Below are 26,700 nucleotides of genomic sequence, written 5' to 3'. Positions count from 1 at the left end.
GAGAGCTGCTCTAATTGGTTGTTCACCTGAAGGACAGGACGAGGTGTTTCTGTTGAGTGGGACCTTCATCCACCAGGAACCAGGAACCCACTCTGCCTCAGTCTGCTTCAGTTTCGGTGACACCAGTATCATCTCCACGTCTTTTTCTAAAAGGAAATGACTACACAAATATGTATTTTGGAACCATTATATGAATAAAATTGAACTGTGGAAATTCAATAGTTACAGCGGCAAAAAAGGGCCAGAAGAATAAGCCATACATTAATATCAAAAATGAACAAGTAATAAGTAAAAGTAAATAAGTAAAATGACTACATATGACGACAGTAAGCAATAACATGAGCTAAAAATACAAAATAGCCATAACATATGATTAAAAATCAGTATATACTCATTATGTATTAGGGATTATTTATTAGTGTTTTTATGTGATCATTAGTTTTAATGTTTAATGTGTAATTGTAATGTAAAAGTGGTCCTATAGTTACATTTGTATAGTTTAGTTTTTCCAAATGATGCAGTCACAAGATGATTTTCATGTGGTCAAATTAACTACAATTTAAAGCCATACTTGGAATTATAGAGTAGAACTATGGGGGCAATATTGTATATTTCTCTAACATTTTTATTTGTGTTGAGCTTCCATATTCAGATAATATACATACATTTGGTGTTTATGTTTTTTCTTCTGTTATTGGCACAGCCTCTCTCGCTCTGGCTGCACAGCAGCGCCCTCCAGTGGACAGCAGGGGGCGCTGCTTGCCTCCTAGTGGAGGTATTACGTCGGGAGTGTGTCACAGGGAGTCAGGGCGAGTCTGAACCGCAGACGTCGTCGAGTGTGTGAACAGGATGCGCATCAATAAGAAAAGAGACCATCGCCCCTCTCTGAACGGTATGACAACATTTATATTCCTATTTTCCACACATTATTCTTCATTATCATCATCATTATTACTATTGTTATTATCAGTATGATGATGTTGTTGTGTCGAGGGCGTTATCTTGTTCTCTGTGAGAGATGCTGTCGTACAGACACAGCAGCAGCAGCAGCAGCAGCAGCAGCATCACAAACACACAACAAATAACAACATCTCAGTATGTTTAATCATCTGTAACATACGTGTGTGTGTGTGTGTGTGGGCTGCTGAACAGCGAGTACACCCTGCATCATCATCACCATCATCCTCATCATCATCATCACATATCATGACGCAACATTTGTTATTGTCCGAGGATCAGTGGATATTAAAATAATAATAACAACAACAATAATTATAATAATAATAATAAGTGCGTCCACACTGAGCTTTAAAGAGAGAATATTCCAGGTCACAGCTCTGCACTCACTCAGCTTCACGTCTATACTGTCACAGAAACCCAACATCAGTGATGATTCATGCTGGATATTTGATATTTTTATACATATTACGTCAAATACCGGGTGTTTTTTATGTGGCAGGCCTTTCACACGTGCTCCAAAAAGAGAGTAAAGGATTAGATTTAATCTCTTTACATAGAAAAGAGGAATTTAAATGACACAAATCTGGTTTTTATTATCATTATTAGTCCTATTATAGTTTGTCCTTGTAGTAGTATAGTATGTAATTTACTACATATACGCTTGTTTGTATAATCACGTTAAAGGTCCAGTGTGTAAGAATTAGTGACATCTAATGGTGAGATTGCAGATTGCGAGGAGGAAGTATTGTCAGATAACGATTCCCACGTTCATTAGAGTGGATGTAATTCTTCTTTGTGAAGTAAAATGTGACTGGTTTGTCCATTCAGGCACCCGTAGAAACATGGCAGCCTCCAAAAACAAGGCCCTTGCCATAAAAGCCGCATTCTAGGGCTACAAAAAAACTAATTTAAAGTGATTATATACTTTTAAAAGCAGACGTTAAGGTACTATAATCAAGTTCTGCCATAATTATTGGCACCAGACCTTTAAAATCTAAAATGTTTGATAACCTGCCTCATGCTTTTTATAACTTGGGGTCCATGTGTCCTTTGCTCATTGGATTATATGTTCAAAAAATGACATTGACGAACAAAAAATGAGTGGTTATTTGATTTTCATTTTAAAATACAAACATTTAAATTGTTTTAAAATGAAAATCAAATAACCACTCAGTTTTTTTGTTCTTTAATATCCTTTTCTCAACAAAAAAATCCAATGATCGAAAGATACATACATCTATGTTCATCTGTGTTTATTTATCACATCATATTTTAATATTTACATTTGTCTTTTTTTTTACGATATGTGATCCACATCTGACTAGTATTGGACCGATACAGATACTGACTGTACATACAAATGGACGTAGTCTTCAGGTTAGGTTAGCACGTTAGGTCCCGGACGTAGAAGTAATAGTTAGCCACCAGGGGGCGACTTCAGTAATTACAAAACAAAAACTGAATGGAAGTCTATGGTAAAAATGAGCTGCGACTTCTCACTTTTCATTTATAACATCAGTAAACAACATCATCCTGAGGAGAAATAGATGATAAATAGAGGTGGGAATCACAGGGTAACTCACAATTAGATACGCGGTCCACGATACCAATAATATCACCATACAACGATTCTGTGATAATCAATATATTGCAAGACAATCATGTAGCGATATGTCACAATATCCGTCTAAGTGAAGAAAACTAAAACGTAAACGTGAAAAGTTATATTTATTCACAACATGGAGAACAAAGGTCATAAAGTCGATGTATTGAACGTGGATGGAGCATCTCTTAACGTAGCTTTCTCTACCATTATCCCGCTGTAAACTCCCCCCCCCCCCCTGAGTTTCCCCTCATTCATTTGAGCAGCGCCACCGTGAGGACACGTGAAGTAGCAACGCCCGCCGAGTGAAACTGGCTGGGACTGTTTACTCTTTAAATATCGTTATTTTGCCCTGACGTATCGGTTATTGCGCTGCACGAGGAAGGGCGGCGATATGTCACCAAAGTGATATTTTGTCCCGCCCCTAATGACAAACCATGTGTGAGGACACAGTGTGATTGACAGCTGGTAATGTGCAATCGGAGCCTGATTTAAAAACAAATCAAATTGTGATCTGGCTCCTCCTCGACGGTGTCTTCTCTCAGCTTCTTTACGCCTGATGCCACGTCCAGTCACTGTCGTGGTTAAACGATTTCCACTTTCCTCGTTCTCCTCCTCCTGTGATCGTTCACATCCAAAAAAGACAATTGATTGATTGATTGATCGATCGTTCCGCCCATTGCTGGCTTACATCAGCCAATCTTTATTAAAGAGACAACTGTGGATGTGACTCGTGGGACAGCGGTCGAGCACGGCTCAGCTCTGGACTGAGACTTCATCAATACCTGGACACTGAGGAGAAGAGTAAACAGGGGACATGTGAGGAAATGAAGACGGGGGGTTGATGACGGAGCAGAATAAGGGTTTTTAAGGAGGAGAAGCACTGCAGTGCAGCTGATGCTGTGTGTGTGGGGGGGGGCAGCAACAAGACTAACTGGGTCATTTTGTCTCCTCCATTGTCTCCAGAGGACATCTGCCTCGAGGACCACCTCCATCTATTTTTTATTATATATTCACCATCATCTCTACACAAAAAAACATGATTTATGTTACAGAGGTCAAAGGGCAGCAGCTGCTTTGGTCTCACTTCATCACTGTGGGTGTTGGTGTCATTTAGCCTCATTATATACTGTATATATATATCTATATATATAGATATATATATATATCTATATATATATAGATATATATATAGATATATCTATAAATATATAGTCTTTCAGCTTATTTTCAATGAAGAACTGATATTTTGTTTGTAAAATCAAATCATTTCATTTATTTTAAAGGTTCTGGTCCTGTATCTTCTAAACTGTGACTGTCTATATTTATGTCAATGTATTATATCATATTAAATATGAAGCACATTTTGGGGACCTCTGGGGGACAGACAAAGACACAGACAGGGCCTACAGCTGGAACTATTATTTTTTCCATAATGGCATTAACTTTTGTTTGCCTCTTAGCTTAAAATGAGGTTTTGCTGCAGGAAAATGTAGTATATCATTATAAATTTTTTTTTACCTAATTTATTAATCTGAACAATTATTTTCTTGATTATTGGGTGAGTTGTTTGGTCCATAACATGTCAGAAAATGTCCATAAACCCAAATGTCTGCTTTAATGTCACCAAAAAAAGAAGAAGAGAACATTACTGATTATTATAATACCTGGATAATTCAACTAATTGTAGATCAACCTATTATTAAACTAAATGAGAAGATAATCATCAGATTACTTGAAGATATCCAGTTTGAAATAGTATAAAATAAAGCAAAACAGCACGTGTGTATCGTGATAAATGACTTAAATAAGAAAACTATTATCAAATCTGTATCATGTATCAAGTGTGTCCAATGATTGATCGGTCACAGGCAAAGACATTTAAGCTCCACTCCTGCGTGATTTGCCTCCCGTGGAGCCGACGTCACGTCTCTGATGACCAGAGGCGTGATGATCTGAAGCTCCTGCGGCTCGGCAGTGAGATCCACCGTGGGGTTTCCCACAGAGCCTCCCACGGTGGCCACAGGCGGCGGAGATCACAGCGCGTTAAAAGGCCGCTCTCGTTAAACAGCCTCAGCGCGAAGGCGGCGGCAGCAGCGGCCTAATGAGGCGGAGCCTGCGTGGTGTAATTATCATCTGTTCTGGTCTCACATGAAGCTGCCAGATCTGAGATTACACTGGCAAAGATCATCACACTCACTGATGCAGCATGTGTGTATGTGTGCGTTAGTGTGTTGTTGTTGTTGTTGTTGACGTCAAAATTCACGTGTAAAAATAGAACCTGCAGATTTCATCACGCATGAGCGCACATTGTCACACACACACAAATACACATTACCTCGCTCCACCAGCTCTGTGTGTGTGTGTGTGTGTGTGTCACTTCCTGTGACACACACACACACACACATACAGTACAGTAAGTGAGGCTGACGTGTCACAGGAAACACAAACACTCACCACTCTGCGACGTTTGGAGCAGTTTTCAGCTCAGGTTCGTCATCAGAGCTCCGGCTGCTTCACTTTCTCCTCTTCCTAAAGTCCCTGCGACATTAAGAAGCAACATATTAGTGCTTTAATCATGGCAGTAATTACGTTATGTTTTGTTTTTTGGTGAAATGGAACGATGTGTTTGTTGGTTAGACCTAAATGTGTGTAGGTGTCATAGCTGAAGGGTTAGGAATAGATATCTAATTGTGATTATTTTGACTGATCGCAATATGTAATATATGGGCGACGGCAGAGCAGTGGTAGAGTAAGTTGTCTTTCAACTCGTTGTGGGTTTAATTTACTAAAAAAACACACTCATATATAACCTAAAAACACCAAAAGCCATTTCCACTAGTTCCAATATTCCAGTATAGCATATTTATTGCGTTTTAAACGTTGCATTTCCCTCAAATTTACTGTGAGATTGTTGATGACTCATGTTGTTCTCGGGGGAAGTTCACTAAAGTTGCGTCCAATGAAGCCGTTTATGATTCTTCCGAGGCTCCGCCCTGAGCAGATGCACCATTCAGATGCGTCAACTCGGGTAATTAACTCGAGTTCCTCCAGTCTCTGCCTCATCAGCTGCTCCCCGGCGTTTCAGATCAGTTAAAGCGTCTCAGGCCTCATTCCAGAAATGTCCTCATCGTCATCATGGACAACATCCTCGTCCCTTTGCTACAAGCATTCAGAGAGCCATGTCACGAGGACTGGTGAAAAGGATTGGATGAATGAGAATCTACACATCATTTACTCTTCCCCGCTCCTTCTTCCAGGTCTCTGTCCTCCACTCTGTGTTTTATGTGTCTTCTCAGCTCTTAACAGGAGCTGAATCGATGCACAGAGGAGAGCTGAAGCCAACTCTTCAATCTGGCGTTGTTAATTTTAACTCGTCTTCTCTCGTTAAGAGAAGGAGAACGCTGGAAATGGACGTAGCCTCCACTGGTACGACAGAAAGACAAAAAGATATGATTTAAAAATGTATCAAGACCAAACGAAACATCAGGAGTGTGAGAGAAAATCTTTCGACTTCCAGACGTGTTGTTCCTAAATTATCTGAGAAAGGGCGACGATAAGACGGAAACTATGCGCCGTGAAGGTCGTCTCCATGGAAATTGATAGGGAGTAGTGTCTCGAGGATTGGTGAGATTATATGTTTCAACTCTTCAGAATCTGAGATGGCGCTCTGTCATTGTCTCTGTTCTCCTCTGAACTGAACAGTCGTCCAACTTAACTTAAATCCCTGACTCCAAAGCCTTGGTGACAGAACTCTCTGGTGAAGTTGAAGTTGAAGGCCCAGCAGTCTCCTCTTGTCCTGTCAGAGAACCAAAGGGAATCAAGAGAGTATTAAATGCTGCTGTGCTGGCAGAAGCCCTGTATCTTCCTGGGTGTCCGTTTTTTGGTCACATAAGGTGTTATACAGCATACAACAATTTTATATTTACGTACATTATGATAATATATGAGATGAGACAATATATAGACAGAGTATTTGGCCACACCTATTAGTATTGAATTCAGACTTTGGTCGCGGCCCCTTATCTCCAATGAAGGACAATGAAGACATTTTGGACAATGTTGTGAGAGATTGTGAGCCAGGTCTTCTCATCCAACATCAGTGTCTGACCTCATTAATGCTCTACAGAATGAATGAATGAATGGACACAAATTCACATAGAAACACCAAAATCTTCCAAGAAGAGTGGAAGCTGTTATAGATGCAGACGGGGGAACAATTCATCATTAAAGTCCCTGTTGGTGTGATGATCAGGCATCTAAATACTTTAGTCCATACAGGGATTCTTCTTGTTGCTTATGAGAGCCTGTGCAATTATTAGCTTTTTCATTGTCAAACGTTGAGAAGGGTTCCAGAATTACACTTCCAAGCTCCATGTGGTCCGACTCCTACAGAGCTGGACACAGTGTAGGCCTCTTTTGATAAACATCCACATGCTAAGATGTCCTCCATTGTTGCTCTTTGTTCACTGTGTCGTGTTCTTCTTCTTCTTCTTCTTCTTTGTGGAATTGACTGGCGAGCAAGTGTCGTCATGGTATGTGGTCATACTACTTTCGTAGCCGAGGTAAATTATGAAAACAGCTTCATGATTTATGCATCTGGACCACACACGTCAGACGAGAGTGCAGTGCTCCAAACCACACAGTCAAATGCTGCGTTCACACTGGACACAATGTCAACTTTGACTTGACTTGACTCTTGGGCAACATATTGGTGCATGCGGCGAGCACTGCTGCGTCATAGCAAGACATTTAGCTGGTTTTAGCTGGTGCACGTCCAAAACCATGAAGGGGTTAATTGGACACAATTGTGAGTGAACAGGTCGACCTGTCCTCCTGTCACATAATGTCAGCTGGGATTGGCACCATGTGGAGGATAAAAGTGGATAAAAAAGGATGACAATGAACGGATGAACCGACTCTTCACAAATAGCCTGACTGGAGAACACCTTTGTAGACGACAGCTGGGATTTAACAATCAAGTTGTAGAAAAATGGCAAATATTCACAGTTTCACTAAAGCTCGTGACTACCAGTAACTTTTGTGGTGAAGTTTTGACATGAGGCTGTGCGATGTATCGGCCGCCTGCTATCAAAGCTCCCCTAGCTTTAACTTCGGTTTAGTGTGTGAAACGATGGTTGTTAAACAACCTGTGGTTCTTGTTGCCTCCTTATAACAAGTCTTCCTGCTTGTTTTATGTTGATTTGAGCGTCATGTTCTGTCTAAAAGTAGATGATAAAAAAACAGCATCAGGAGGTTGGAGGTGTGGATTGACTCTGCTGCTGCTGCTGCTGCTGCTCAGTGTGAAAAGTCACACTTTGCTCCCAGAAACTTCCCGCTGCTTATATTAGAATACTAACAAAGGGAAAGGAACTACACAACCTCTCATACTGTACATACTCAGAGTGTTCATGTCATAAAGGAACATGAAGGCAAACGCCGGTTCAGACAGACACGCAGTCATCATTTCAACCTTGTGAATAAAACATGGTAATGTGATGCTGAGGACGTGTGCAGGCCTTTGAGGATGTGTGCAGATTTCAGATGTTTTTTTTGTAGCTCAGCTGCTTCAACGATGAATGGATGACGTCATTCATTGGACCCCAGTCTGTCTCAGCTGTGTCTCCATGGGGACGGGAGATGATGGTTTGTTGTATTCTCAGGTTTGACGTCGGCAAACGTCCATCGCGTCTGATCGACAGCACGCGAGGGAGAAACCAAACGCCCCTCACCTACTCCACGTTGTTCTGATCTACAGTAAAAATCCATGCTCCCCCGACGTGACCCCGCCATGTCTGGGAAGGAGCGCAGCCCCCGCCATCGGCCGTGGTCGGTCTACCGGGCCAACACGTTTGATCTCTCAGCGGAGATGATGGGACTGGCACTCGCAGGTAACCAAGTAACTGCTCCCATGGTAACCTCCGTCGCCTTCATTTATGACCAAATACCAGGGTGTTTCATGACACCTTCCCCCCTCTTTTTTCCTCTCTGTCCTCCAGGCAACAGTCAGGATCCAGACGAGCCAGTGCTGGAGTTCAGTGTGGGTGAGTTGAGGAGGAGGAGGAGGAGGAGGAGGAGGAGGAGGAGGAGGAAGATGCATCTGTGCGGTTAAAATTAGCATCAAACTCAGTGTGTCCTTCCTGTGGAGGTGGAATGATCTGGTTAGACGATTTTAACTTTGATCTCAGTGAGTTGCGATGTAACACAGATGGATATCAGAGCGTCCTCCTTTGTTGGACATGGACATGTCAAAAAAGTCTTAAAGTAAGGCGAAGGGAAAAAAAAAACGAGGGGGAGATGGTGTTAGACGCTGTGGATCAGTGATAGATTGAGTAGTCTTTTGATCGGAAGGGTCCAAGTCCTTGCTCTGCTTGTCTATATGCTAATGTGTGCCTGGACAAGCCACTTATCCCCAGTTGAGCTCCTGCCAGTGTAGTGTTTTAATGTGTGAATGAATGGGTGAATGACATTGCTGCGATGTAAAGCAGCTTTGAGTGCTCATCAAGACGAGAGAAGCTCCGTATGAATCATCTACTACGACATTTTTATGCTAGTGTGAAGCCTCAGGGGGAGTTTTAAATGTTTTGGACGTTACTTTTACGAAGGATTTTCGGAGCAGGTGTAGCACCTCACCTCACATCACTTTGAAGTTTGTTAAATGGCAGCAAAAGATGAAGAGATTTTTTCAGTCGACGTGAGGGGAATTTTCTTGTGTTTACACTAATAAGCCTGAACATGAATTAACACATAACAGGTTTTGATGTAACTGATTCAGAGTCTTTTTCTTCTTCTATGGGGGTTTAGCGGCAGCTTGTGTGCATTACTGCCATCTTCTGGATTTAGAATGTCCAATATATTCTCTCTTCTTGTCTCCTGTCCTCATCTGTCCTCTAAAGGAAACTGTGTCTTCTCACATATTAGAAGTATATTTTTTTTGCAGAACCTGCTGAATTCATGCGTCCTTTCACGGCCTTTCAAGGATTAGTGATTATTGCACTGATAAATCCCACAGCCTGTGTAATCTCCTGCTGTGTTTGAACGTTGCAGCGTGCAGTGAACTGGTCACCCCGTCTCTGGACCGGAAGCCGACCAGCTTTGTCGCCGTCAGCTGCACCACGCCGCCGCAGGCCTTCTGGACCAAACACGCTCAGACTGAAATCATTGAGGTGCTCTTTCATTCGTGTGCTCTTGCCACTGATGCTGCTGCTGTGGACCGACTGTAAAACCACTTCATCCGTCTTTGTTTCCTCGTGTGTTTTTCATTTGTTTGTTGTTGCAGGGAACCAGTAATCCCATCTTCCTGAGCAGTGTAGCGTTCTTTCAGGACTCTCGGATCACTCAGCAGACGCAGGTCAAGCTGTCTGTCTATGATGTGAAGGACCGCTCCCAGGGCACGGTGAGCCCCAATCTCACAAACATTACCTTTTTTTGTTTTTTGTTTTTCTGTTAAAGGGGCTATAGAATAAGGGGGAGTGTCGTCCCCCTTTTCACTCCTCCCCAGAGACTTGAGGTTGCCAGGTAGTCTGAGGAACCATGAACGAAAAGACGGATCTACAAAGAGCTACACTTATAAATAAATGAGTCCTTCATCAGTCCCACAGGGGAAATTCCTTCTCTGCATTTAACCTATCCTCTACTAGAAAGCCTCCTAGAATTATGAGCAGTGGGCAGCCGCTGAGCAGTGCCCGGGGAGCAATGGGGGTTGTATTGTATTATTTTGTTATAATGCAGTATTTGCAGGCTGCAAATCAAATTTGAAATTGTGAATAAACCCTCTAATTGTATCAGTGAAGCTTCACTGTAATATATTTTCTTAATCACATCATGGTCATTTTATGACTTAAAACAATAGATTTCTTACACACAGCTCCTTTAAATCAAATTAAAGTTACCAAACGAACAAAGTATGACGGAATCCACTGTACATGTGTAGAGAATATACTTCAAATGAAACATAGAAGTGTAGAACAGCTGCATAACATTCAACACCTGAAAGTCCATGTCTATAAAAGAATGAATTCAAGAATAAAATTGAAAATAATTGATTAAAAAAAAGAAAGAAATAGAATAATTTAGGGCTGTAACTAACAATTATTTTCATAATAAATTAATCTGTCCACAATTTTCTCGATTAATCGATGTAACAGTGATAGAAAAACAACACTGCAGCACTACACTGAGGTGTTTAAAGTGATGTGGCTCTGAGGAAAAGCACCTGAGGCTTGTGTTACTGCGTCTGTGTCTTTACAACAGACAAGAGGGAAGCGTGACCTGCTCTTTAAAATGAAGGTCAGTGGTCTGATCCCCCGTCTCCTCTGGTTTATCTGCTGAAGTGACCTCAGGCGAGACATCGAGTCTGCGACCAGGGCTGTCCATTCTCCTCCCACATCCACATCTTCCTCATTTTTAGGCCATAAATATTCTTCTAAAAGTAGAGATGGAAACTAGATCAGCATTGTTGTCTGACAACCATGACACTTGAGTCACTTTCCTTCCTCATACTGATGCTCGGTTCGAACATCAACAGGTCGCCTTGTTCAAGTCCACATGACTAATGTGACTGGCTGGAACGAGCAGTCAAACCGGTGTACCTAATAAAGTGCCGTTTGTGTGTGTGTGTGTTGTAGATGTACATGCTGGGCTCGTCCATGTTCACTGTGAAGGAGCTGCTGCAGGACAAACACCACAGGCTGCACCTGACTCTCAGGTAACACACAGACTCACAGTTTCCTCTGTTCATGACTGGAGGATTTGGACAGTGTTTAACTCACCTGACGTCTGTGTGTGTGTGTGTGTGTTTCAGGTCAGCAGAGAGTGAACGCGTGGGCAACATCACCGTCATCGCCTGGCAGATAGAGGAGAAGCGCGAGCAGAGGGCGCCGGTGCCTCGACTACAGAGAGGAGACACGGTCAACGGGAGAGTGAGTGATCAGTGATTGTCGCCATGATACAAGGAAGTGCTTAATCTGCTGTGATCATGAGGATTCTTTACCAGCAAATTAATGTGACGTTTTACTACTTTTATGTGTTTTTTATTGATAATCTAAATATTTTTCATTAGTTTTATGCATTAATTTATAGTATTTTTAGCGAACAAAAGTTGTGGAATCAAATCAGATAATCAGAACTTTTAAATCTTTTCCTAAAAAATGATTTTCATCTGCCGATTATTTTCTGGATTAAATCGAGGAATCGTTTGGTCCATAAAATGTCAGAAAATGTTGATCAGTGTTTCTCAAACCTAGAGAGGATGATGTTCTCAAATGTCCTGTTTTGTCCAAAAACCAAAAATGATGATTTAATGATTTCTTTGTTATACAGAACAAAGAATCCAGAAAATATTCACATTTCAGAAGCTGGAAAATCAGAAAATTTGTTTTAATTCCTTCACACTCCGGCCGATTAATCGATTGTTGATCAATTATGGGCCGCTATTTGAATAGACTGGCTCTAGTACAGTATAGTATTCTGAAGGATCTCTTCAATACCTTCTCTACCTTTGGTTTGTGTAACTGGCAAAACAAATGTGAAAACAGCAATGTTTTTAAGAAAAGTAATTAAATTCATACCAAGGAAAACGATCAGCAGGGTTCTTCTTCTTCTTCTTGTGTCAGATGGTGCTCCCCGTTGACGAGAGCTTGACTGAGTCTGTGGGAATCAAATCCAAGTCTTCATCCCTGTGTAAAGATCCGCTGCTGAAGGCTGGTGAGTTTGTGTCCACGTGAACACGTGACCCGGTTCCCTCGCTGTCGGTTGTAAAATAAAAAGCACCGTTCTGTCTGCTCCAGTGTTCGGGGGCGTGATGTCGAGGACGTACCGCTTCCCCACCACGGACGGGAACCACCTGCGTGTCCTGGAGCAGATGGCGGAGAGCGCGCTCTCGCTGCACATCCCTCGACAGTTCGTCAAACTGCTGCTGGAGGAAGACGCCGTCAGGTGACCGATCGTGTCCTCTGTGCCTCTGCTTACAAAAGAGTAAAATGATGTGAGATTAACGGCTGGATTATCCTCATATCATGAATGTATGTCACGCACAGGGTGTGTGAGCTGGAAGAACTGGGCGAGCTGTCACCGTGCTGGGAAAACCTCAGGAGGCAGATCATCACTCAGTACCAGACCATCATCCTCACCTACCAGGAGACCATAAGTGACCTGCACGAGTACAAAGGTCAGAGACACTCGTTTAACTAATGATATTCTATGTCAAGACCAGGGATGAGATGATACTCAGTATCAGCATCAGGCTGATAATGGTCAAAATGGATGGATTGAAGAGAATAGACAAAAGTAACTTCTTATTTGTATCAGTAAAGCCTAAATGTCATGTTGGTGCCGCCACATGACATGAAATGAGCTCCTGAAGTAACACAAGACTAATCACTGTACCACCATGCCATATATATATATATATATATATATATATACACATTTATATGCATATATTCATCAACAAGTCTTACCTCATGTCTCTTATCTTCCCGTCAGGTCCATCGTTTAAGTCGAGCACCTTGAAAGCTGAGAGGAAGCTGGAGTTCATTCCCACAAACCTGCACATCCAGAGGATGAGAGTCCAGGGAGAGTGTGGTTATGGTGCGTCTCTGTGCTCACATGTTTACACGCTGCTGATTTCACTGGTGGTCTTTAAAAAAACACTGTAATCCTCTGTCCTTTGGACCAGACCGGACGTATGACGTGGTGACCATCGGCGCTCCTGCCGCTCATCATCAAGGCTTTAAAGGCTGCGGCCTCCGGAGGCTCCTGCACCGGCTGGAGGAGGCGAGGAAACAGTGAGTCCACACGTGACATCAGTCTCATGATGTGAGCTTTCATGGTTTATTAATAAAATCTGACTTTGAGTGTTTTTCTTTGTTTGTTTGCTTCACGTGACTCAGCACGTATGAGGAGGAGAGGTGAGATTATAGTAGTTTGCTTGTGTGTTGTTGTTTGTTGAAGGTTCAGTCCCATTTTCACCCGTTCATACTAACCACTCTGTGTTGCACTCCTGACACTTGTTGAGGTAGAATGACAGGGTGAAGTGAAAGAGTTAACCATCATGAGGCTAATATTGGTTAGCTTGTTGTCTTTTCACCAGTAACCCTAGTAACTTGGGTTACTTCTAAGTCTCATAACTACAGTAACTAGGTAACCCAAGTTACTAGGGTTACAGATAACTTGGGTTACCTCGTTACCATAGTTATGAGACTTAATTGTACTGTAATTGTAGTAACTAGCATGAGTAGGGTTGCATATAATAGTAATTATTGGGGTTACTAGAATTACCGGTAACTTGGGTTACTTGAGTTATAACTCTAGTAACTAGGGTTAGTGTAATCGTAGTAAGTGGTAACAAGGGCTACTTGTAACCCTAGTAACTTGGGTTACTTGTGTCATAAATAGGGTAACTAAGTTACCCAAGTTACCTGTAACCCAAGCTAACTTGGTTACTTGGGTTGTAACGCTAGTAACTAAGGTTAGTAGGAATTCATTAACTTGGGTTATGTGTAATTTCTAGTAACTAGGGTTGCTATGGTTACTGGTAAGTCGTAGTAAGTGGTAACTAGGGTTGGGCCAAAGTGTTTTCCACAGCTTTTGTTTATTCTCTGTTTTCTCCTCACGTCTTTCTCAGTCAAAGCTCTGCCGGCTCCGCCTCACCTGGAAAAGCTTATCAGCCGCAGGACGTGGTGAAAGCAAAGGAGCTTATTGGTCAGATCAACACTCTGAAGACACAGGTGTGTTACTACACTGAGCGACTGTCGCGCGCTGCCAAGGAACGCTCAGCCAACGCTCTGGAGAGAACTCTGACCATCCTCAAAGAGAAGGTAAGAGCCAGCTCTGGTGTCCTGACTCTCTCACATTAGCTTGCTGTAATGTAACCAAATACAGATCATAAAAAGTAGAATTGTTATTTTGATTAGATTCAGATTTTCCACAAATACAAAGTGTCAAACCGCCATGATGGGTTGCTCTATGTGTCTCCGTCAGATGTGATGTAAAGTATCACTTCCTGTGCACAGAGCAGGAATGTTACCATGGCAACATGTGAACTAAGCACAGCAGTACCCTTTTGCATGTATCCCCTTATGATACAATCTGGGGTTTGCACTGAAATGTTAATATTTATGATTTTGTTTTTCTTTCCTTATAATTTGCAGAAAAATACATTTTTGAAATGTGGACCTAAAATAGCTGACTATTTCATTTAATTTTCCTTTACATTATTTCTTCTATTACTTCCTGATTTACTTAATTGAGGTAAAAATTGTGTCTTAATTTTAAAGGCTTGTGTACACATACAGTTAAAGATCATTATTGTATGAACTGATTTCACAATAAAGACATTTGTATGTATTTAAAAGTCACCTAGCGCAGCTTTAACGTCACCTGCCGCCTCCTCTTTTCCACCACAGACGCGTCAGTTAGTGACCGCGTGCGACTCCAAACTGCTCGCCTCAGCGATCCTCTCTCTGGCAGCCGCTCGTCCGGAGTTCAGCCAGCGAAGCACCCCGTCCCCCTCCTCCTCCTCCCTCTCTCCATCCTCTCGATCTCCTTCCTCCCGGTCTCCATCCCGCTCCCCTTCTCGCCACCCGACTTCTCCGTCTCGCGCCGCCACCTCGCCCTCGCGCCACTCGGCTCATTTGGACGGCAGCGAAGGGACCAGAAACAAGCGCGCCTCCCTACAGGCGGAGCTGCATGAGGAGGAGTGGGTAAGAGAAAGAAAGGTTCTTTTATTTCTGTGTGTGTTTGTTTTTATTTTCTTTACCTGATGAGAGTGTGTGTGTGTGTGTGTGTGTGTGTGTGTTCCTGTGCAGGAGAAGGTCTGGTTAAATGTTGACAAGAGCCTGGAGTGTGTGATCCAGAGGGTGGACCAGCTGCTGCAGCGAGACAAGCTCCAGAGTGACAGTAGCTCTGAGGACGTCTTCCTCATGGCCAACGAGGAGCCAAATAACACGAAGAAAGGTTCATCTCACACACACACACACACACACACACTGTGCAGTCTATGAATGAGGTGCATTTATACAGCGATTGATCTCACCTGTGTACATACAGTATTAATGTTCCTTAGTAACCAAGAAGCTTTAATGTACTATCATTATCACCACTTCAGCCGTCACATGAGCCTCTGTAATTGTCTCTGTCCTCACGTTCACCTCCCAGTTAACCATCGTCTTCATCATTCAGTCACCACAGAGTAGTTTTTTAAATTTTCTTTAAAAGCCAAGAACAAGAGAATTAATCTATGATCTAGTTCAGATTATACAATGAAAGTTAATACACTTTTCCTTGGATTATTTTGTAAAAATATTTCACACAAAAGGTCCAGAGCTTCAAATGGAGATTTTTCTCAAATTAACAGCTGGAACTTTTTGCTTTTTTGACAAAATTTCAAGGAAAAACGTGACCGTTTGTTTACATAATCACAGGTCATGTTCATGGAGGGGTGTTCCATTCTGTAGGGGTAAATGTTACCGCTACCCCTAGTAATTAGGGTTACTAGGGTTACAAATAATGCTAGTAACGTGGGTTACTTAGGTTGTAACCTTAGTAACTTGGGTTACTGGTAAGTTACCTGTAATCACACGCACACACCAGTTAAAGGTCCAGAGTGTAACATTTAGCAGAGTTAGTTGACAGAAGTTAAATATTCTACCCTCTGGTTTGTATTCATGTATAATGGCTTAAAAATAATAGTATAGAACAACATCCTCATGGTATGTGTAGGCGACGAAGGAGTTCTCTGTTACAAGTTGTTCCACCATTAGATGTCACTATTTCTGACACACTGTGAGTCACTGTCCTGCATGTGTCAGACTTGGTCCAACACAGCTGATTCAAACGCTCAGCTCGTAATCAAGCTCTGCAAATAACGACGTATTCATTTGAATCAGGTGTGTTGGAGCGGAGTTAGGGAAACACTGCTTTAATCACATCTGCTGGTCTATTGTCATGATCATTTCAAACTGCTTCTTCTCTCACTTGTAGAAAAGAGTCCAGAATCAGAAAAGAAGTCTCCAGGTGAGAGCAATACTTCCTTTATAAATCATTGTGCTTATAAAAAGGACAATTAAACCCAAACTGCCAAGCTGTGGTATAAATGGAACATAAACACGTGAAAACTAGAGCATGAAAAACCAGAGCAAACAGACAGAAATGTGGCATAAAATAAATAGTGCATTTAATTTCAGTTATTTTACACCCAGCAGAAGCCTTACACGCATTCAGCATCTGCACATGTATGTATATATGAGTATATACTTTATATCCATGAGGTTGAGGTTTCTGTGTGTTTGACTGGTGTTTGCAGGTGAGTGGAGCGACGCTCTCTATCCTCTCCTCACCACACTCACCGACTGCGTCTCCCTGATGAGCGACAAAGCCAAGAAGGCCATGGTGTTCCTGCTCATGCAGGACAGCGCCCCCACCATCGCCATGAGTCTCACGCTGCAGTACCGCCGCGATGTCGTCTTCTGCCAGACGGTGCGTGCTCCCTCCGCCCTCCTCCTCCTCGCACCCTAACCTGTCTCTCACACATTTGGGAGAAACAACATATGTGTTATTGTGCATTAACAGAAACAGGACGTGCTGTGTTGTTGTTGTTGTTGTTGTTGTGCTGTTTGCAGATGACGGCTCTGATCTGCGGCTTCATTCTCAAGCTGAGGAACTCTCTGTGTGACTCCGGCTTCCTCAGGCAGCTTCACACCATCGGCCTCCTGGTGCAGTACGAGGGTCTCCTCAGCACCTACGGTAACCACTGCAAAAATAGCTCTTTGTGATTTAACCTGGCCGTTAAATGAGCTTCGATTTGTTTATTTAACTCAACTTATATACAGCGGAGAAAATAAGTATTGAACGCGTCAACATTTTTCTCAGTAAATATATTTCCGATGGGGCTATTGGGATGAAATTTTCACCAGATGTCAGTAACAACCCAAGTTATCCACACATACAAAGAAATAAAAACAAAGGAATCCATAAATGAAGTTGTGTGTAATAAAGTGAAATGACACAGGGAGAAAGTATTGAATACACTTGCCAAAATTTATTTAATACTTAGTAGAAAAGCCTTTGTTGGTAATGACAGCTTCAAGACGCCTCCTGTATGGAGAAACTAGTCTCACACATTGATCAGCTGTGATTTTTGCCCATTCTTCCACACAAATTGTCTTCAAATCTTGAAGGTTCCGGGGGCATCTTCTATGAACTCTGATCTTCAGTTCTTTCCAGAGGTTTTCAATCGGATTCAAGTCAGGTGATTGACTGGGCCATTCTAACAGCTTGATTTTCTTTCTCTTAAACCAATTGATTGTTTCCTTGGCTGTGTGTTTGGGATCATTGTCTTGCTGAAATGTCCATCCTCGTTTCATCTTCAGCATCCTGGTGGATGGCAGCAGATTCTTATCAAGAATATCACGATACATTTTTCCATTCATCCTTCCTTCAATTACATGAAGTCTGCCAGTGCCAGATGCTGAAAAACAGCCCCACACCATGATGCTCCCACCTCCAAACTTCACTGTTGGTATGGTGTTTTTAGGGTGATGTGCAGCTCCTTTTCTCCTCCAAACATATTGTATGTTATGACAGCCAAAGAGTTCAATTTTGGTCTCATCTGACCAGATTATATTTTCCCAGTATAACATTGGCTTGTCCAAATGTTGTGCAGCAAACTTCAAGCGAGCTTCCACATGCCTTTTCTTGAGCAGTGGTGTCTTGCGTGGTGAGCGTGCATAGAGGCCATGGCGGTGGAGTGCATTACTTATTGTTTTTTTTGAAACAATTGTACCTGCTTCTTCAAGGTCTTTCTGAAGATCTCCACGAGTGGTCCTTGGTTCTTGGACAACTCTTCTAATTATTCTATGGACTCCTCTGTCAGAAATCTTGCGAGGAGCACCTGGTCGCGGTCGGTTAATGGTGGAACGATGTTCTTTCCACTTCCGAATAATAGCTCCAACAGTGCTCACTGGAACATTCAGAAGTTAAGATATGCGTCTGTAACCAATGCCATCCGTATGTTTGTCTACAATAAGCTTGCGAAGGTCTTGGGACAGCTCTTTGCTTTTACCCATCTTGAAATGCTTCTTGAGTGTCACCTTGGTAATGAGAAACCTTTATAGGCCACCAATTAGGACTTATCCAGCTGATATTAATTTGCACTGATAGGGGGCAGGATTGCTTCCTAAATACTGACAGATTTCAGCTGGTTTATTGGCTTCCTGTGCCTTCTTGCACCTTTTTTTCTTCATGTGTTCAATACTTTTTCCCTGTGTCATTTCATGTACTTACATATAACTTTTGTCATGGACACTCATGTTTTTATTTCTTTGCATGTGTGGATAACTTGGGTTGTTACTGACATCTGGTGAAAATTTCATCCCAATAGCCCCATCGGAAATATATTTACTGAGAAAAATGTTGACGCGTTCAATACTTATTTTCTCCGCTGTATATACATATATACAAATATATATATATATATATATATATATATATATATATATATGTATGTGTATATGTATATATATATATATATATATACATATATGTGTGTGTATATATATATACACACATATGCATATGTGTTAATTCACCACCTCTTACCTTTCCTAAAGGAGAGGAGCTGGCCATGCTGGAGGACATGAGCGTCGGGGTGATGGACCTGAGGAACGTCACCTTCAAAGTCACGCAGGCGACCTCGAGCTTTGCCCCAGACATGCTGCCGGTGATCACGGGGAACCGGAACGGCTTCAACGTCAGAGTTCCAATGCCCGGGGCGATGTTTGACTCACTGCCGCGAGAGATCCAGAACGGCATGCTGCTGCGCGTGCAGCCCATCCTGTTCAACGTGGGGATCAACGAACAGCAGACGCTGGCTGAGAAGTGAGTCACAGACAGAGGAGACCATTTAATACAATGCAATTAACTTTATTTGTCCCCAGAAGGCAATTCAAGGGCTCGTAGAGAGACAGGGGCTGAGAGACTGTCTCTTCTGTGACGCAAAACAAAGTAAAGTGTGAACACTAGATGTGTGTGGCAAAACAAATAAAATAGAAAGGGCAAGATTATATCTGTCAGGTTTCATCATTTCTCAAAGAAACAACAACAACTATGTTCATGTTGTATCTGTGAATGTGGAATAAAAGGTAGAAAAAAACATTTTCTAGGTTGTGCACTATAAAACATTTGTGTTTTTATAAGATTTTAATGTTTAAAATAAAACCAAACCAGAAATACGACAAACATCTACAAAACAAGACAAGGAGACGGACAAACAATCTCAACCCCCCTGAAATAAAAACATGTTAAAGCTAAATAAACATCATTTATATAAAACTTCACTTCAGAGTCAAACATGTAGACAAACAAACACATTGGATAAAAGTAAAAACAAATACTGTATATCTATAAGACGGAAAGAGGCAAAGATGAACCATAACAATTTTCAATTTTTAATTCTGAACATGTTTCCAGGTTTGGAGACACATCTCTGCAGGAAGTGATCAACATGGAGAGCATGACTCGCCTCAGCTCGTACTACGACCAGTTTAAAGAAGTCCTGCCAGAAGACTGTGAGTCTGCACACACACACACAGTCTAACCCTTAACCTAAAACCAACACTTAACCCTCACAAAGCCCTTTAATGATGTCACACACACGCACAGAGCAAACTTTTATCTGTAAAGAAAAAAAAAAGAAGACATTTTTAAATCTCACTTTCACATTCCACTCACCTCATCGTTTCTCTTCTGTCTCTTCTGTCTCTTCAGGCCTCCCTCGCTCCTGCAGCAGCATCAGTCCGCCTGAGCTGCTCAAACTGCTGAGCCAAAATGTGAGCGCCAAGAAAAGCAAGAACGTGGAGATTCTGTGGCAGGCAGCAGAGGTAGACGCACTTTTCATGACGGGATTGTTTTCAGCCCCTAAATATTTTTTTTTTTTTCCACCATTTTTGTTGAAGATTCACATGTTAAATGTAAACAAATGTGTGTTACATTCAAACCATTGTCACACGTGTTCACACACAGCTCAACTCTGTTTAGATCATGTTCCTTTGATCTTCGCTGCACACAGGAAGTGATAGTTGTGTGTCAAGACAGTCGGAGGCAACAGCAACATTGGGCTAGTGTAGTGAGACAACTTTCAGAAGTGAAATCCACTGCTCAAGAAACCCAAGGCGTTTAGCAATGTAATGAGATGTAGACATCTTGTCTCCACCCGCCCCTGTGCTGCTGCTGCTGTATACACACAAATGCTCCCTCATTCATGGTTTGATACACACTGTTACCTTTACAGTAGATAGAATATTGAAAGTCAGGTCTTGGCTTCATAAAGAGAACGAAACATTAGAAAAGGCTGTAATTTGCACGGAACCATCGGTCTGAAACTCTCAGGATTTTTTACGTTGCCGTTTCTCCCTCCTCTAAAGGCATGTCGCCGCCTGAACGGCGTGCGCTTCACCTGCTGTAAAAGCGCCAAGGACCGCACTGCCATGTCTGTGACTCTGGAGCAGTGTCAGCTCCTGCAGCAGGAGCACGCTCTGGCCCCGCAGGTCTTCTACCAGGCTCTGGACTGTATGCGCAGGTCAGTAGCAGCGCCTGCTCCAAAAACCCATGTTTCAGCACAGTCACAGAAACAAATAACACACCTGTCGTGTCTTCTCTCCACAGCGAGGGCTGCAGGAGAGAGAACACCATGAAGAACGTGGGATGTCGCAAATACGCCTTTAACGCTCTGCAACTCAAGGCCTTCCCCAAACAATATCGCCCTCCAGAGGGCACATACGGGAAAGTGGAGACCTAAGTGGACACTGGAGGAAACCAAAAGACTGATGATGGAACAGGACACTGATGCCGGGCGCCGCACAAAGAAAAATAGCAACATCCGCCCTTTGTTTTGTGCTTAGTCAGTGTAAAGATGATTAATGTCCAAGTGCCAGTGCTGCTGTAGGTTGTTTTATAGCGGTTTCCCACTCTTTCTCTCTTTTCTCAGTAGTGCTAGAGCAACACAGTTTTCACGGCCACTTCACCGCCAAACACAGCGCAGTGTCACGTCGTAGCCGTTGTGCAGACACCAGCGTCAGCTGTGGGGACCATCGGGACGTGTACAGCCACTCTGGACACCGGCCACTCTTCCCTCCTAGAAAATAAGATGAGCAAATGTCTCGTTCTTCAGAGAGATGATGGGGACTAAAGGGGACGGATATATGTGTTTGACTACTTTTTTTAAAAAAGAATCTGAGGCACTTAAGAGGGTCGATGAGTTAAAGTTAAGCCTTTTAATATTTCATGAATCATAATCATATCAGCAGTAAAAACATGCCGACACGTTTCATCAGGGCAGACAACCCAGCGGCGGCTAGCGATTATTTTCATAATCGATTAATTTGTCGAATATTTTCTCGATTAACCGTTTGGTCCATAAAATATCAGAAAACCTTAAAAAATGTTGATCGGTGTTTGTTAAACCTGGAAATGATGACGTTCTCAAATGTCTTGTTTTGGCCACAAACTAAAATGATGAACTTTTAATGATTGCTTTGTTATCCAGAGCAAAGAAATTAAGAAAATATTCACATTTAAGACGCTTAAACAATCGAAAATCTTGTTTTAATCATGAAAAAAGCTTCAAACCAATGAATCGCTTATCAAAATAGTTGTCGATTCATTTAGTAATCGATTAATAATCGATTAGTCGTTTCAGCTCTAGTTTTTATACAAATACGTTCAAATAAGCCACGGCTAATTGTAAAGACACAGCCCTGCGAAGACACGCCCACTTGATGCTCATTGGTTCACAGACACTACGGTGTGTAAACGTGGGTGGTGGGTGTGTTTTAGGATTTCCAACTCAGAAAGTCAGTTTTTATATCGCTAACAATGGCCAATAAACCCGACCCTGAGATACGTTTGCATTAGGTCATGATTATGGAATCATTTTTAAGTCGGTTAGTGTGGTGTGACTTTTACGTTGACATATAAAAGGGAATTTCCCATATTTTCATAGGAGCCACTGTGTTGTTGTCAGCATCAGATCTGACGAGAAGGGACTAGAAATAAAACCTTTTCTGTGTCACAGAACGCAGTTTTAAGATCATTAAAGGTGAGAAATTGGTCATTTAGAATTTAAAAATGTGGTTTAATGAATCAAGATCTGACATAATTGTAGTTTGGCAGCGACGTTGCCTCGCTGGCTCAGAACTTAAAAAAGTAAAATACATTTTCTCTGTGATGGAACACAGTTTTTAGGTCATTTTGAATTTAAAAATGTGACTTATTTATAGTTTTGCAGCGAGGTGGTACTGGCCTGGTGCTCGACACTCACACTGGCCCGGCACAGAGCAGCGTACCTCACAGCCTTTCCTGTTGAAATTAGGAATTCAAAATAGCTTTTTTTTAGTCATTATTTGACCAATTAAAAACAACTTTCAAATAGTGTTTTTGTATGGAATGCCCATCCCAGCTTCCGACCTCCGACGTAAATGGAACACAACTCTAAGGTCGATGATGTTGGCATGTTTTTACTATCGTTTTCCACGTTGTCTCAGATTTTTCTGGATTACCCAAACTGAAGAGCAGCAGACGGACTGCTTTTTGCCCTAACCTGATTTATTCCAGTGCTTTCATCATGTCGTCCATTGTCTCTCCCGTCCTCTCATCTGCCGTCTTCAATCACATAGACGCTGGACTCTCTCTGCACAACAAGCACACATCTTTATAAGCGACACACGTGACACTGCTTCACTGGTGTTTGGAAGAGATTCATGTGCGTCGATGGAAAACTAATCCACACATTTTGCGCTGCAGAAGAAGAATTCACGTACATGAACAGACGTCCACAATATTTGGATTGGATGTTTTTTTTTGTCCACTATCGCTAAACACAGAACTTTGTGATTAAAATTGGATAATTATTGATTTAACCTGCATGAAGATGAAAAACATCCCCACTACTTATTATTGCAGTTGTATGATACACTTGATACATGTTTTTAGACTGAAGGGACATCAGGCATATTGCAAGATCTCCTCTGGTGTCAGTTATTGTACCTTATTGTACAAAGATCACAGAGACAGTGGACTTTATTTTAAAGATGTTATTTTGCTTACAGTGTTTACGTTGACGAGGCTGTTGTTCTTTTAAATGCTCTGATAGTTTTATTTAATGGTATCGACTTTAAAGTTCTGACCTGGTTCTGATCGGCTGCATTATGCTCACAGGTGGGACGGGGCTGTGAAGGAGATCCCTGCTCCTCCTCAGAGTTACTGTATATGACCTGAAACTGGATAATGAATAAAGGCTTGTTGGTGATAATCTAGTGTGTTAGTAAGTCTGTGAATTAGGCTACAAAAATGACCCAATATGATATTATCACGATGTTGAAGTCACGATATACTATCACGATATTTAAGTCACAATACTATTATCACGATGTTTATGTCACAATATGATATTATCACGGTATTTGAGTCATGATACAATATTATTACGATATTTAAGTCACAATATATTATCACGATATTTAAGTCACGATATGATATTGATATTAATGATAAAAGAAAAGAAAAGAAAACAAAAGTCTATTCAGAGAACCAGGGTTATAAAAGTAACCTAAAGTCTCTCCGGAAATTGCGTGTAACTTTGTTCAGAGCAGATGTTTACGCTATCCGGGTTACGCCGCTCTCTTTGAGAAGGGTCTAGCTGCAGACCCGCAGACCACTCAACGAAACGCCCCTTTACTCAACGAAACGCCCCTTCACTCAACGAAACGCCCCTTTACTCAACGAAACGCCCCCTCACACTCAACGAAACACCCCCTCACACTACCCGACACTCTGATTGGCTCTCAAGAGACTGCGTCTGAAACGTGATGAAGTTTACGTTGACCGAGTATGAAGAGAGAACCCGAAAAAGTAACACGGTTAAATCACGGGAAAATAACGGAGGAAAAGGTAAGAATAGATAAAAAACACATTTAGATATTGAACACTGGATGAATAGTCATTATTTGTATCCATTATATCAATTAAGTGCGGTTTATTAACCAGTTATGTCTGCATGCTGTAACGATAGCGATTGTAACAGCAAGCAAGACGCAGCGATTTTCTCCCTTTTTTTCTTTTTTTCCCTTTTTTTCTTTTATTTATATGTACAGGTTATAACATTGACAATATAACATTGTCTCATTTTCAACCAAGAAACGTATAAGATAAACTATATGATCTCTACATATTAGTATTTATCTGTTTTTTAATCTTTAAATGACTCTGACAAGTTGCACACAGCTTTGCTCATTTGAAAACGTGTGACCTCAGTTCTACAATTGTTAAGATAAAAGATTTGATGATGAATAATATTTTTCATGTTTAGAAATTAGAAGTTCTGTTGAATCACAGTCAACAGTGTCATTTGATTTGATTTATTTTAGTTAGCCTGCATATATTTTAGGATAGGGAAAGTCTTAAAGGCAAATGCAGTCCAGTTCATTACTACTTGATTCTGGATTAAAAATGTTTCCATGTTAAAAATACAAAATACAATTTTAATTTACATTTTCTCTTATAGAGCAACACTACGTTCAGTGAAGGAGCAGACCCTGAGCTGAGGAGATGCGACTCGGACACTTATCAGTGTCCGATCTGCACAAAAAAGGGGAGCTATGCAAAGCTTGTGTCCCATCTGCAGGGACACCAAAGGTCAATGGTGGAGTACGGTGGTAAGTCCTAAATTATCAAATATTTTTTCATTTCAACGCTGAAAGGCTTTAATTTCCCCATGAACCTTTATGTATTATTAAATGTGATGTTATTTCTGTTTGTCCTGACCATGGATAACTGTGACCATCAAACTATTCAACTCATCCATTTGAGTATCAGAAACTCAAAATAAGTAAAGTAAAGTAAACTAATGCTGGAGCCATTTCATCTATGTGTACTGTACTTCATGTGTGTAGAATCTTAAGTCAATGTGTATTTTATTTTCACTCTTGTTGAGAATTTAGATATTGAGAAAAAGTTTCAAGATTCCTGCATTTTTATAGATGCCCCTGATAATAATGATTGTTCTCAGAAGTAATGTAACAATTTGCCTCTCAGACAGGCTTATCTGTATATCCATTTAGGGCAGTGATTACTGTGGCCAAACAAGTTGCCAGCCAGGATGACACCTCTTATCAGAGCAAGTGCAAATAATCAGGGAATGAAAATGTCTTATTCAAAGTTCGTAATCACATGTATTCAGTGTTGCATATTATGTGTAATTTAATTTTAGGAAAGGGCCCAACAAGCCCAACAGAAGCGACGCGAGGCATGTTGTCTGTTAACCAGTGTAATCACAGAGGATCAGGGCATGCTGCAACACCTTAAAGTGAGTGACAATGGCATTTAGTGTGGTGTTTGTGTATTTGTATATGAATACCCAAACTAAAATCCTATACAATTTTTATAGAACATCATCACAGGCAACACGGTGTCTCCTTGGGCCAAGAAACAGGACAGGGTCATCCTTCTTTTTGAAGATGATGAACAAGTGGACAAAGTCATGCACTTCTTGTCTGAAGTACTCGAACGTACTGAGACAGACAAGAGGTTTGCAGATCCAGTGGCGTTTGTAATGGATGTACTTTTGCCAGAGGTGAGATCTCAGACACTGACACTGATTTGTAGACTACATGTTTTATGTGACTGCATATGTCTGTCTCCTTTTAACACATGGTCACTGCCTAACACAATCTTAAATCTTAATCTTCATGCCACAGGCAACAGTATACGCCCTCGGAGCTGTTCACTCCATCTCCCTGGACAAAGCCAAGGAGATGTACATGCGTGGCACAGAGTTTGACTCAAGGTAAGCCGGATAGTTTAGGTTTTCAGTTTATATCTTATTATGTATTTGAGTGTCTTTAACGACTTAATTATTTTGCTATATCATTTTGTCTTGTCAGCGAGATAACCCAGCTTGGGGAACAGCTTCAGAGCCACATTTCCTCAAAAGCGAGGCAGAACCTGGATAGCTTCCTGAGCAATTACAAGAAAGCCTTGAAGTCTGAGGAATTCCTCAGGCGCCTGTAATCCCTGGGTAGTGAATGTGTCTGCTGGATAGTCTGTTGTGTATAAAATAAAGAAAATATATCATTCATCACTTG

At 41.5% G+C, this 26,700-nt stretch overlaps 2 protein-coding genes and 1 long non-coding RNA gene across 9 annotated transcripts; 2 read left to right on the top strand and 1 right to left on the bottom strand.

Annotated features, from left to right (window-relative positions):
* Positions 1–799: 799 nt before the first annotated feature.
* inpp4aa (inositol polyphosphate-4-phosphatase type I Aa) lies at positions 800–23,864 on the top strand. 2 transcript variants are annotated; one of them, XM_058615178.1, is made up of 24 exons: positions 800–892; positions 8,227–8,454; positions 8,563–8,607; positions 9,611–9,729; positions 9,843–9,959; positions 11,191–11,270; positions 11,367–11,484; positions 12,178–12,268; positions 12,352–12,499; positions 12,601–12,731; positions 13,049–13,153; positions 13,242–13,350; positions 13,456–13,473; positions 14,190–14,382; positions 14,971–15,267; positions 15,373–15,520; positions 16,547–16,579; positions 16,869–17,041; positions 17,185–17,308; positions 19,174–19,441; positions 20,033–20,130; positions 20,330–20,442; positions 20,986–21,140; positions 21,227–23,864. In XM_058615178.1, exons 2-24 carry the CDS (start codon positions 8,331–8,333, stop codon positions 21,357–21,359), a joined length of 2,940 nt encoding a protein of 979 aa, XP_058471161.1. In that variant the 5' UTR covers positions 800–892; positions 8,227–8,330; the 3' UTR covers positions 21,360–23,864. The 2 variants fall into 2 exon arrangements, with proteins under 2 accessions (XP_058471161.1, XP_058471170.1); XM_058615187.1 differs by lacking the exon at positions 13,456–13,473.
* Positions 2,819–17,033, bottom strand: LOC131444686 (uncharacterized). 5 transcript variants are annotated; one of them, XR_009233753.1, is made up of 10 exons: positions 16,912–17,033; positions 14,924–15,249; positions 14,216–14,425; positions 13,024–13,330; positions 12,599–12,715; positions 12,133–12,524; positions 11,335–11,454; positions 10,779–10,988; positions 5,021–5,104; positions 2,819–3,355 (listed from the first exon to the last, which is right to left on the bottom strand). It is a non-coding gene; the product is annotated as an uncharacterized LOC131444686 (long non-coding RNA). The 5 variants fall into 5 exon arrangements; XR_009233757.1 differs by having other exon boundaries at positions 14,945–15,249; XR_009233756.1 differs by lacking the exon at positions 10,779–10,988.
* Positions 23,865–24,247: 383 nt separating the features above from the next.
* On the top strand, positions 24,248–26,693 carry LOC131444668 (PWWP domain-containing DNA repair factor 3A-like). Of its 2 annotated transcripts, none has more exons than XM_058615229.1 (6): positions 24,248–24,508; positions 25,122–25,272; positions 25,832–25,922; positions 26,004–26,189; positions 26,314–26,402; positions 26,500–26,693. In XM_058615229.1, the coding sequence occupies exons 2-6, from the start codon at positions 25,166–25,168 to the stop codon at positions 26,624–26,626; spliced, it is 600 nt and encodes a 199-aa protein (XP_058471212.1). In that variant the 5' UTR covers positions 24,248–24,508; positions 25,122–25,165; the 3' UTR covers positions 26,627–26,693. The 2 variants fall into 2 exon arrangements, with proteins under 2 accessions (XP_058471212.1, XP_058471222.1); XM_058615239.1 differs by having other exon boundaries at positions 25,827–25,922.
* The last annotated feature ends 7 nt before the right edge of the window (positions 26,694–26,700 follow it).

Source organism: Solea solea, chromosome 2, assembly GCF_958295425.1.
Source record: "Solea solea chromosome 2, fSolSol10.1, whole genome shotgun sequence".
In the NCBI taxonomy this organism is placed as follows: Eukaryota; Metazoa; Chordata; class Actinopteri; order Pleuronectiformes; family Soleidae; genus Solea; species Solea solea.
The sequence above is the reverse complement of the archived record's forward strand: the minus strand, read 5'-3'. Positions and strand labels throughout refer to the sequence as shown.